Genomic DNA, 12705 nt, shown 5'->3' with positions numbered 1-12705 from the left:
GATTGCTCAGGGCCAATATTATAGGAAAAGGTCCATGAAACATCATACAAAGTATACATGAACGGTCCAAAACTATACACAGCACCAACAGATACAGTGAAAAGATTTGAGAATGAGATCAAGAGTTATATAGCTACATAGAATATACACTACATTTAAAATTAAGAGCAGAAAAAAAATATTTCCCGATCACGAAGCATAACGTGTCCCAATGGGGACATGCTCGGAAAGCCGAATGTACGGGTAATAGAGGGGAGGGCAACAAATGGTGGCCTCGGCGGCTAGCCGGATTTTTAGGCTCATAGAGGTTCAAATTGGCTCTACTTTAAAAATATATTGGCTATCAAACAATGCTATACGCTGTTTTTTCTACTGATTTTAAATGACATTTAAAACTACAATGCACGTGTTTTGCACGTGCATTGTAGTTTTTACAGTGTGGCAACGGCCACATATTTTCGTTGTCTTTTCTTTCTCTTGGGTTGCGAAGTCTAGAGAAAAATATCAACATCTCAATCACCATACATACACAGTTAGATAAATAGAATCTTTAGAGGAAACGGTGTGCCACTCACTACGTCATACAAAACACATGCCCTGCAATATACATTCCCAAGCTATGGCCATCGAATCATCGCCAAACCTACTCTACCCTGCGACACTCTACCCTGCCACACTCCACCCTGCCACACTCTCCAGTTGCCTTCAAGTAACCCTTTGACAACTAAACACACTTATTTATATTTATATTTATATTCGCATTGCACTATATTAGCCTGCCCTTTCCTCTTTACCCCTTGGCACTTTGCAGCACAGCATGACTCCGGCCCAGAAAACCACGCAGCACGGATGCGACCCCTGGCCCGATCCGGCACTGCGCCACGGTGTGCGGCATCGCCCCTGGAAATTTAACGCCGAGTAAACACTGGCAAAGAAAAGAAAATCAAACGGCCTCTGGGAATAAACAAGATCCATCTTCCAAATCCAATTACTTAAGCTGCCTAAAAAGCGTCTTGCTTGCTTGCTTGCTTGAGTCTGGCGTGGTTTGTGGTATATCTCGTAACTAACCAAGACCTTCACGTTCCAACGTTCCAACGTTCTAACGTTCCAACCCACCGACGCCAGCGCACCTACACATTAACAAAGAAGATTAACAATGGGTCTGTTGCGCAGAGACAGACCACATGAAAAGTCTCGGCGGCTACGCGAGCTGTTTAGTCCGCGGGTAGAGTCTGGCACGACTGCTGCTGGCAAAGCATCGACGCCCCCCATGCAAACGCCAACGGAAACGGAAACGCAAAAGCAAACGCCAACGCAGAAGACAGGCTCTGCCAAACAAGCACCGGGAAAGCCTGTGTCCAAGAAGCCTGTCCAAAGAACCAGTCCTAAATCCCCGGCCAAATCCCCGGCCAAGTCCACAGCCAAGTCCGCCTCCAAACCCGCCTCCAAACCCACGACTCAGACAAGCACTCCTGTATGCAACTCTCCTCTGGCCAGTCCAACAGATCCACTGCCAGTGATTGTGCTGCAAAAGACCCACAGTATGGGGTCTCCGCCTCGACTTTCATTGGCGGATTTCGACGGCGAACAGGCAGAACCGCCCGCAGAGTTGCCAAGACCGCCCGCGGAAATAAAACACTATGCCACTCTACCCTTGCAACAAAGCCACAACTCCTCGTCGTTGCTCCACCGTGACGCGTCAGCACCTTCACTAACACGTCCTCATCTGACGCGTCAGCAACGGTCCCATTCCTATGGGGCTCTCGATGACCGTCAATCGCAAGAGGAAGCTGAGCCTTCACCGGCACGTCATTCGCACCAATTTACACGTGAGACCGCCCGTGCCAGTAGTTTCTCTGAGGTGTCAAAGTCTAAATCAAAGACTAGCACCAACGCTCAACGTGATTTCAACACACCCGCTAGAGCTGCCACTGCTGCCCGTGACATGGGTCACACGCCTCACGCGCCTCACACGCCTCACACGCCTCATTCCACCTCTCGTAGCATCCATCTACACCATCTCGATACTTCTCCGCGCCATACGACTTCGACCTCACACTGCAATTTCTCGCCAACTCTAACAAAGGCGCTTTTGCCAAGCCCCCTGTCCATCTCGAAATCGCGCCATTCAACCGATTTCTCTTCTCTCCCCTCTACTTCCAAGGACAAAGATCCCACTAGCCCATCTCCCATCCACAAACGCAATTCCACTTCGAAAAAGGGTCTCAAACTGCTAACGGCTTCTCACGACCTCTCTTCCTCCTCTCTCACTTCTCAAAACACCCCGCCACACCCATTCCTCACGGCAAGTGTCTCCTCCACTCTCGACACTCCCAGATCCACAAACACTTTCCTATTGCAGAAGGAGGAATGCGCCTTGAATGTAGAGATCGACAACTCTTTCCAATTACACGACGTTTCCTATTCCAGCGACCGGAAAAACTCGGAATTCCATTCGATTTTCAAAGATACCGCCGGCATTTCCCCCAACGAAAGACTCATCAGTGAAGTGAATTGTGCGCTGTCAAGGGATATCCTATTGCAGGGCAAAATGTACATCACGGACCACAACGTTTGTTTCAATTCAAACATCCTCGGCTGGGTCAGTTGTGTGATCATCCCATTCAAAGATGTCGTCCAATTGAAGAAGAAATCCACCGTCGGCATCTTCCCCAACGGCATCGTCATCGATACGTTGCATTCCAAGTATAGATTCGCGTCGTTTATCTCCAGAGATGTGACGTTTGACCTGATTACCAACATTTGGAACCAAATCATCTTGGGCAGACGGTACAGAGGTGTTCAAGCCACTTCGAACTCCGATTTCAATACCGATACGGATTCCGACGACGACGATTCGAATTCCGACGGTTCGAACTCCGACGACCTTTCCTCTGTCTCCTCCACTTCACCGTCTGCCCTGTCCACCGATGTCACCTCCCAAGAAGAACCTTCCATCAAACACACCCCAACGTCAGACTCCCTGGGACCCCTCCACCATTCCCCTACAAACCCAAACTATACCCCTGCCAATGGCGAGAAAAAAATCATAGACCACATCTTCAACGCCCCCCTGGGCCACGTCATCGATATCCTATACGGTCCCGACACCGCCATGTTCATCTCTGTCTTAAAAGCACAAAAGGCTTACGATATCAAAGATGTTCAACCATTGCTCTCCCCTACCAAGAAAAGACAATACTCCTACACTAAACCGTTGAATGGAGGCCACATAGGTCCAAGCAAGACACGCTGCAATGTCATCGAAACTTTAGACCATTCCGATTTGAACCAATACGTCAAGATCGTACAGCTATCAAAGACCCCCGACGTCCCCTCCGGCAACAATTTCTCTGTCAAATCCACTTTTATCTTCAATTGGGCTTCCAATAATACAACCCATTTGTCAATTTATCTAACTGTCCAATGGTCCGGCAAGAGTTGGATCAAAGGGGCAGTCGAGAAGGGAACGTTTGACGGTGTCCCCGCAGATTCCAAGTTATTGATTGGTGAAGTCGAGAAATTTTTATCTATTGAAAAATATACAAATCATGCAAAGGCCGTTGCATCATCATCAACCCCTTCTTCCGCAACAATAACATCATCGGCAGCCAAATCATCGGCCGCTACTACTTCTACAAAACATAAACCCGCAGGCAAATGGTCTGCCTTGCCAAACACATCCCCACTCACACACGCTCCCACCACTCCTACAATCGCCAAGGAGAAAGATGAAAAAATCATCGATCAAAACGTCTCCTTACCAGCTCCTCTTGGTGTTGTTTTCCAACTTTTATTTGGTGACAATACTTCATATATGAAAAATGTAATCACCACTCAAAAAAATATTAATCTCTCCGCAATACCAAAATTCAATAACAATACAAGAGAATATTCTTATACAAAACCTTTGAACAATTCTTTGGGTCCCAAACAGACAAAATGTCTCATACAAGAAATTATCGAACATCAAGATTTCAATTCATACTGTCTTGTAAAACAAATCGTCAAAACACCAGATGTCCCCTCGGGCAACAATTTCTCTGTACAAACAAGAATTTATCTCTCTTGGGGCAGTAACAATACTACAAACTTCACTGCCATCACAAATATCGTTTGGACAGGTAAATCCTTCTTAAAGGGTGCCATTGAAAAAGGTTCTATCGATGGTCAAAAATCTTCAAACCAATATTTGATTCAATCTTTAAATCGTTCAATCAAATCCATCATCAATGCAAGTGCAGCTGCAAGTGCAAACGCAGCTTCATCTTCTTCAAGTTCCAAGAAGAAACAGAACAAGAAATCATTGAAAGTGGAGACCAAATTGGAATTGGAAACTCCTGTGGAAATACCACAAGAAACCATGGCCCCTGCTCCATCCTCCTCTCCCTCTCTAATCTCCACCATTCTATCTTTACTTCCTCCAACACAGTTTTCTTTGAAATATCAAGTTGGACTAGTTTTCCTCTTTGTGATCCTCTACTCCTTGATCTCACCCTTGTTCCATCATAAACCATCCTACGATATCGAAATGGTCAAATCAGGAAGACTTGTAGTAGATGGTGCAGAATATAATCTTGTTCCAAGTTTAAGAACTCTTTATGACGTTTACGAAGATAACTTGAATAATAATCATAAAAAGAAGGGGAAACTACCTCTCATCAAACATAAAGATGTAAATGTAATTATTAATGCAGAAAATAATATTTGGGATTGGCTGAATGATCGTGGTAATGATACTCTTCATCCAAAACCTTCCAATTACGAATCTCATAATTGGGCCAATGAATTAGAACATCATAAATTACAACAATTGGAAAACGCTATAAATATTGCAGAGGATGAATTAACTCAAATGAAATCAAAATTACATACTTTCAAGAATTTAGAACTCCAAGAAAATAATCATTTTCATTGGAGCGATTTACAAGATTCAAATTCCATACCGGATTTAGATCCGGCTCCATATCTATAAAAACTTTAAATAATAATATTTTTTATTTATTTATTTATATGTATATATATATATATATACTTACACACATACGTTACTTTTTTTTTAAAATACCCTATCCAGCATATATATTTGGAATCCGATCTTCGCTTAACGATTGGCGGCTCACCTAACACAACAACCCAATAACAATTAACAATCAACAATAACCATTTGAATATGAACGATTTAAAATTGGAAATTGAATCGTTGAAAAATCATTGTGATTCGTTACAATTAGAATACAATGAATTATCCAAGAAATATAATATGTATGAATACCTCTTTGCGCTTCCTCCTCCGTACACTCTGCACCTCCCCTTAGTCACCCCACTATCCCAACTTAATCTACTAACACTCATATCAGAAATGAAGATCCAAAACAATTGGCAAATTTACGTATCAAATTATTAAAACAATATAACGAATTAAGAGATACAGGCTTGAAGTTAGTTCAATTGATTGCTCAAGAAAGAAATCTTTCAATAAAGGAAATCTTTCAAGAAATGGATATATCAATGCATGATTGATTATTATCATCCTCTAGCTAAAGAATACACACATATTATTACCATATCTTCATTTCTTTATCATGTTATTTTGCTGTATAAAATTTAATTTCCTACGGAAACTGTTATTTAATTTTAGGCAAATTATTAATTAATTTAATTTTATATTCGAATCCTAGATGTGGCGTTTTTTTGTTGTTTTTTTTAAAATTAATTTTTTTTTTGTTGTCATTTATTTTCAAGTCCGGAAAAAGCAATATCATATAGGGAATTAACAAGAATTTTTAAGTTTTTCTATTTTTTTTGTTTTAAAAATAAATCAAAATTAAAATTTAAATTTTTAAAAAGTTAAATTATATATTTTATTATTATCCAAATACAATAAATTCTGATAAGTAAATGATTTATTTGTATTCCATTTTCTTATTTAAAAAACAAAATAAAATAAAATAAAACAAAATAATTTAGAAAAAAAAAAATCATAATTTACAAACGCATCTCCACATTTCATCCCTCAAATTTCATATTTTTTTTAAATTGGGTGATTAAATTAAATAAACCACTTTGAACTTTTCATTTTGATTCTTCTCTTTCTTTCTTTCTTTTTTTTTTTTTGATATTCACACTATTACAACACCCCTCATACATTTACATTCCTTTACTTCTATGATAAAATATGAAATTTAAAAATGTACTTTATAACATTTTATATTTTTCTTCATTCTTTACATTAATATCTACTCAAAATTATAATTTCCCAATATCTCTGCATTACAAAGATCAAACAAAACAATATGATTTTTTCAAATTTAAAATAACAGATTCTTTCCCACATCTTTCAAACTCAAATTCAAAACAATTTAAAACTATTTCAAATAGGGGTACTTCTATTTTACGTAATAATAAAAATAATAATAATAATAATAATATTAATAATAAGATTAATAATATTAATAAAAATAACGAACACATGACCACAACAATTCAAAATAAAATTTCTCAAACTCTTTCTAATGAAAAACTATCAACAAAATCAACAATATCCTCATCTTCATCAGCAACTGCTAATGTAATACACAATTTAAAAATCGAAACAATCTCAGATTTCGAAATTGATGAATCACAATCAATCGATTATAGAGATTCTTCTTCTGCACAAGATCTTATTCCACAAAGACAAGTAACTTCTCTTGATGATTTAACTTTATCAAACGTAGTCATAGTCACAGATGTAGAAGGAGGTGTGCATGCTCTTAGAAGAGATACTGGAGAATTATTATGGTCAAAATCTTCTTCAGATTTCGGTACAATCTTGGAAATTTATGAACCCAAGAGAGAATCGACTCCTGAATTATTGGCTGTAGAACCACATGGTGATGGTCCCATATATTCATTTAATGCATTCCAAGGTTTAAGAAAATTACCAGTCACAGTCAAAGACTTAGTAAAATCATCTCCAATGAATATTAGAACAGATGTAGTTGTTGATAAAAATGGAACTTTTATAAAAGATGAAAAAATTTTTACTGGAACAAGATCTACTTCAATGTATACAATCGATATCTATACTGGTGAAATACTCTCTGAATTTGGTACAGATACTCAAAATAAATATTATAAAAATTTTACCAAGGATTCTATGGCATTATCAAAAGGCACAATTCTTTCGATTGGTAGAACAAATTATAGATTGGATATACATTCTACTGAAGGTGTCATTTATAATATTTCTTATTCACAATGGCAATCAAATTATTTAAACGTGGATTTAATAGATCAAAATATAGATTCAAAAGATGATCTTTTTATAACTCCATTTAAAGATAAATCATTATTAGCTGTAGATTCTGATTTAAATATTGCTAAATGGGTCTCTCCCCAATTCCCAGGTATTATTAATTCGGTATTTGATGTTTATACTGATGATTTTATGGATGAAAATATTATACTTCAACATCCGATATATAATCCAAATAATCTACCTGGTCCTGAATTATCCAATTTAGTCTATTTAGATTCTACAGAAGATGGCTCATGGTTTTGCTTTTCTGGTATACTTTATCCAACTCTTGTTAATGGTGCTGCTTTATCAAAATATTCTTCTAGTGATAAATGGAGAGTAAATTCAATTTTGAAAAATGAAGCTTTATTTAAAACTGCAATTACTGGTGTTCATACTCTTTCTAGTTTTAATGATTATATGAAAGATGGAATGAATCTTAATAATAGAAATTTGGATCCCACAAGTATTGGTTATAAGAAAAAGGATTTATCAAATAACAATAATAACTATGCTAAACCAACGGAAAAGGGTATTGGAAGATATATCTCATTTAAAGATTTAGAATATGAAAGACAAAAAATGTTTGAACAAATTTCTAATGAAAAATATCAAAAAGGTAAAGATACCTTTATTAATTTGATTAAACGTCTAAGCTATAGATTATTTGAAAATGGTATCTTATTTATCTTTGGTTTCATATTAATCACTCTATTACAAAGATACAAAATCTTCCCATCATTTGGTAATATTTTACAATCTATATTTGGCGCTAATAATATTAATCAACTAATATTAAATGATATTGAAATATCTGACAATGATAAACGTCAATTATCAATTCGTGAACTTTCTAATAATATTAATACTACTACTACTACGAATCATACTAATTATAATAATAATAATACTAATAATAATAGTATAGATGACATTAACATTTCTATAAATCGAACAAATAATAACACTTTATCTTCTATGAAAAATAATATATCAGATGGTAATCAAACTTCTCAGAATTTAACTTTTACTGATGGAATGAAAAATTTAGTAGTTTATCAACGTGTATTAGGTTATGGTTCTTCTGGTACAGTGGTATATGAAGGTAAATTCCAAGATAGGCCAGTTGCTGTCAAAAGAATGTTATTAGATTTTTGTGACTTAGCTTTACAAGAAATAAAGTCATTGACCGAAAGTGACGATCATCCCAACGTTATTAGATATTATTGTTCAGAAACTACTGATAAATTTGCATATATAGCAGTTGAGTTATGTGATTTTAATTTGGAGGATTTGATTGAACCATCTAAATCAATTGAAAAATTTCAACTTATTAAGAAAAATATTGATATTATTGATCTATTATATCAAATAGCAGATGGTTTGGCACATTTACACTCTTTAAATATTATTCATAGAGATATTAAACCTCAAAATATATTACTATCCAAACATAAAAATTATGTTAACGGTATTGAAGAAGATTTAGATTCTTATAGAATTTTAATTTCTGATTTTGGATTATGTAAAAAATTAGAAAGTGGCCAAAGCTCTTTTCAAAATAGTACAACTGCTGCAGGAACTACTGGTTGGAGAGCTCCAGAATTATTAGTTAAAACTTCTGAATGCATTGCTGAGAGAAATAAAAATTCTAAGGTGAAAAGGAAATTTTCTGATACCAGCAATATAATGGAACAAATTAAAAATAGAAGATTAACAAAGGCAATTGATATTTTTTCAATGGGTTGTGTATTTTATTATGTTCTAACCGAAGGGAGACATCCTTTTGGAGATAGATACATGAGAGATGCAAACATAATAAAATACAGATGTACATTGAATGGTTTAAGAAGAACAATGAAAGACGCTGCATTAGCTAATGAAGCCACTGATTTAATTTCTCAAATGATTGATGAGAATCCATTGAAAAGACCAACAGCCAAAGTAATATTAAATCATCCATTTTTATGGTCTGCAAGCCGAAAATTGCAATTTCTATTACATGTAAGCGACCGTATTGAATTAGAGACCACTGCTAATGGTAGTGAATTATTGAATAATATTGAAAAATTATCTCCATTGATTATTCCTGACAATGATTGGTCAAGTAGATTTGATAAAAACTTTTTGGAGAATATCCAAAGGTATAGATACTACGATACTAAAAAACTACAACATCTATTAAGAGCATTGCGTAATAAGTTTCATCACTACTCTGATCTTCCTAAGAATGTATTAAAATTAATCGAACCATTACCAGAAGGTTACTATTATTATTTTAGTAAGAGATTCCCTAATTTACTATTAAAAATATATTATTTTGCTAAAGAGTATATGAAAGATGAGCCTTCTTTAGCTGGTTATTTCAATACAACTTGAAATAATTCATTCATTCATTTATATTCAATTATTTGAGCTATATGCTTTCCGCTTATGATTATTCTTTTCATGACCTTATTTAAATATTTTTTTCCTTCATTACAGATTTTGTAATATATTATTATTGCGTAAATCTAATACGTTTTACTTTTCAACTCATGCGAATCTGCTCTTACTTGATCATTCTAACAATTGTTTTAATCATACTTTTCATTTAATTTATCATTTCTTCGTGTTTTTATTTTTTTAATTTTTTTTTTTTTTTTGCATTTATTTCCTACATTTACATATCATTTTTTAATACCATTATTTTTAAATAAAAATAATTTTTATACCTTATTTTGATAAACGATATATTGTCTATAAATGCGTATGATTACGAGCATCATTTTATTTATTATAATACTGTCATTATTCAAAAATTATTCAAACTCGGCATCGCATTTTTGAAAAAATTTTTGAATATAGTTTAAAAAAATTCTTAAAAAGCGATGCCCAACTAAAAATTATTCAATAATATATTTTAACACACTAGTAACAATATCGATAATTAGATATTCAGGGTATCCAAGATGACTAAACCTGATCGTTTAACTATTCATAGATCAAGATTTGTAGATTTTACACCTGCAAATATCACAGCATTGTCTTTTTCCCACAAATCTAATAATGATAAATTAACACCCTCAGATCTTCGTTTAGCTATTGGTAAATCTAACGGTAACATTGAAATTTGGAATCCAAGAAATAATTGGTTCAATGAAATGGTCATTCAAGGGGGTAAAGATCGTTCTATTGAGGGTCTATGTTGGGCAAATATTCCTGGTGAACCCTTGAGATTGTTTTCTATTGGTGGTTCAACTGCTGTTACTGAATGGGACTTGGCTACTGGCTTACCTCTAAAAAATTTCGATTGTAATGCCGGTGTTATTTGGTCCTTAGCAATCAATGAATCACAGACTAAATTAAGTGTTGGGTGTGATAATGGTGCTATTGTGATTATTGATATTGTTGGTGGTAAAGGTTGTCTGGTACATGACTCAATTTTAGTTAGACAAGATGCACGTATACTGGCATTAACTTGGAATAAAGACGATTTTGTTATTGGTGGTTGTTCGGATGGTAAAATTAAAATCTGGTGTACCCAAGAAAAAAATAAGAATAAAGGAAGGCTAATAAATACCATGAAAGTGGATAAATCTAAGAAGAAGGAACCGGCCTTAGTCTGGTCAGTATTATATATACCTCAAACTAATGAAATTGTGTCTGGTGATTCGACTGGTTGTATAAAATTTTGGGATTTCCATTATTCTACTTTGTATCAATCTTTTAATTCTCATGAAGCTGATGTATTATGCTTAACAACTGATGTAACCGGTAGTCATGTGTTCAGTGCTGGTATTGATAGAAAAATATATCAATTCAGCAGAAATATCAAAAGAACTAATGAGGAAGGCATGAAATGGTCCGTGACATGTAACAGATTGTTTCATGGTAATGACGTCAGAGCTATGGCTTCTTATCAATCAAAAGGTGCTGATTTATTAGTGTCTGGGGGTATTGAAAAATCTTTAGTTATTGCTCCTTTATCAAATTTTTCTGATGGTAATTATCAAAAAATGCCAATAGTAGTTCCATTTATGAAAAATGTTCTAATTAATAGACAACAAAGATTGATAGTTATGTGGCAAGATTCATTAATCAAGATATGGATGATTGGTGATGATTTGGATTCTCCAAAAAATTATAAATTGGTATGTAAGATGGTTTTAAATGATGACCAGCATATCACTACCTGTTGTATGTCTCCTGATGGTCAAGTTTTACTTGTAGGCAGATTAAATACAACTAAGATATTTCATTTACAACCACTAAAGGATAAATTGAAAGTAACAAAGTTAGAGAATGAGATTTTATTGAAAACAGGGATTAAGTTAGCCAACTTCATTGATAATTCCAGAGTACTATTTTGTTCTGTTGATGATGAACTATTTACTATGGATTTAGAGGCCGAAAACGATGAGGAAACCACTGAAATTGAACTAGAAGATGTTCCGGAAACTATGAGTAGCATCAAAGTTCCTTTTATGAACAAAATTAACCACATGGATACATTTGGTGATTATGCTGTTGTTTCCCGTAGATGTGGGGCAATTGATTTGATCGATTTGAAAACCAACGAATCTAAAACAATTTTACGTATCATGAGCTATAATACCGCTCTAGCTTTCAACAGATCCAGAAATACTATTATTTGTGTCACTGCTGAAAATAAAGTTTATGAATTAAATATTCCTAAAGAAAAGGGAGATAGCTCTACATTAACAGATTGGTCTAAGACTAATACTGAAAACTTACCAGGACAGATCAAAAATCTAGGTGAAAAATGCTTAGGTGTATTCACTGGCGAAACAAATGACAACAAAATTTGGTTGTGGGGTGCCACCTGGTTATGTAGAATGGATTTATCAAAAGATTTTCCAGTTAGGAAAAGAAGAAAAACAAACAAGCATACTCGTGATGGGCTTACAATTACAGATGAAAGTAATTATATTAATAACGCTGCTGATGAAGACGAGGATGAAGAGATGGACATTGCGGAATCATTATCTATTAATATAAATGATGATACCAAAGTAAAAACAGATAACACAAATAGGGCAAAATCTGATGAAGATATCTTCTACTTTACTGATAAATATAAGCCTCTCCTTTTTACTGATTTGCTCTCTGACAATGAACTAGTTGTCGTTGAGAGACCTCCAATTATGGCAAGTGGGAAAGACGCTGGTTTTGCTCTTCCAAAGTTCATATTCTGATTTGAGCTCTACCTTAATCTTACCGGCACGAACATCGTTTTATAATTATGTGGCATTTTTCCATTTCTTTTGTATATTAATAATTTACTAATTTATATAATATTATACCTAATAGAACATTTTACAGAATCTTATATTTATTTTCTAAAATTGTACCAATTTTGAATGATAGACATTACGTAAGACTTCTGTTGTCCTTAAATTTTCTTTTTAAACTAGGTTTTA

At 34.7% G+C, this 12705-nt stretch overlaps 4 protein-coding genes across 4 annotated transcripts; all 4 read left to right on the top strand.

The window, feature by feature from the left end:
* Nucleotides 1-1156: 1156 nt before the first annotated feature.
* Nucleotides 1157-4975, top strand: TBLA0A03240 (uncharacterized protein; the record flags this gene model as incomplete). The annotated part of the gene is made up of 1 exon (XM_004177595.1): nucleotides 1157-4975. The coding sequence occupies one exon, from the start codon at nucleotides 1157-1159 to the stop codon at nucleotides 4973-4975; it is 3819 nt and encodes a 1272-aa protein (XP_004177643.1).
* Nucleotides 4976-5173: 198 nt separating this feature from the next.
* Nucleotides 5174-5523, top strand: SAE3 (Sae3p; the record flags this gene model as incomplete). The annotated part of the gene is made up of 2 exons (XM_004177594.1): nucleotides 5174-5265; nucleotides 5361-5523. 2 exons carry the CDS (start codon nucleotides 5174-5176, stop codon nucleotides 5521-5523), a joined length of 255 nt encoding a protein of 84 aa, XP_004177642.1.
* Nucleotides 5524-6178: 655 nt separating this feature from the next.
* On the top strand, nucleotides 6179-9661 carry IRE1 (bifunctional endoribonuclease/protein kinase IRE1; the record flags this gene model as incomplete). Its single annotated transcript, XM_004177593.1, has 1 exon — nucleotides 6179-9661. The coding sequence occupies one exon, from the start codon at nucleotides 6179-6181 to the stop codon at nucleotides 9659-9661; it is 3483 nt and encodes a 1160-aa protein (XP_004177641.1).
* Nucleotides 9662-10233: 572 nt separating this feature from the next.
* On the top strand, nucleotides 10234-12480 carry UTP4 (small subunit rRNA maturation protein UTP4; the record flags this gene model as incomplete). The annotated part of the gene is made up of 1 exon (XM_004177592.1): nucleotides 10234-12480. One exon carries the CDS (start codon nucleotides 10234-10236, stop codon nucleotides 12478-12480), a length of 2247 nt encoding a protein of 748 aa, XP_004177640.1.
* Between the last annotated feature and the right edge of the window lie 225 nt (nucleotides 12481-12705).

The sequence above is a fragment of the Henningerozyma blattae genome, chromosome 1 (genome assembly GCF_000315915.1).
Source record: "Henningerozyma blattae CBS 6284 chromosome 1, complete genome".
Lineage (NCBI taxonomy): Eukaryota > Fungi > Ascomycota > Saccharomycetes > Saccharomycetales > Saccharomycetaceae > Henningerozyma > Henningerozyma blattae.
This window is presented reverse-complemented; position numbering and strand designations above follow the sequence as displayed.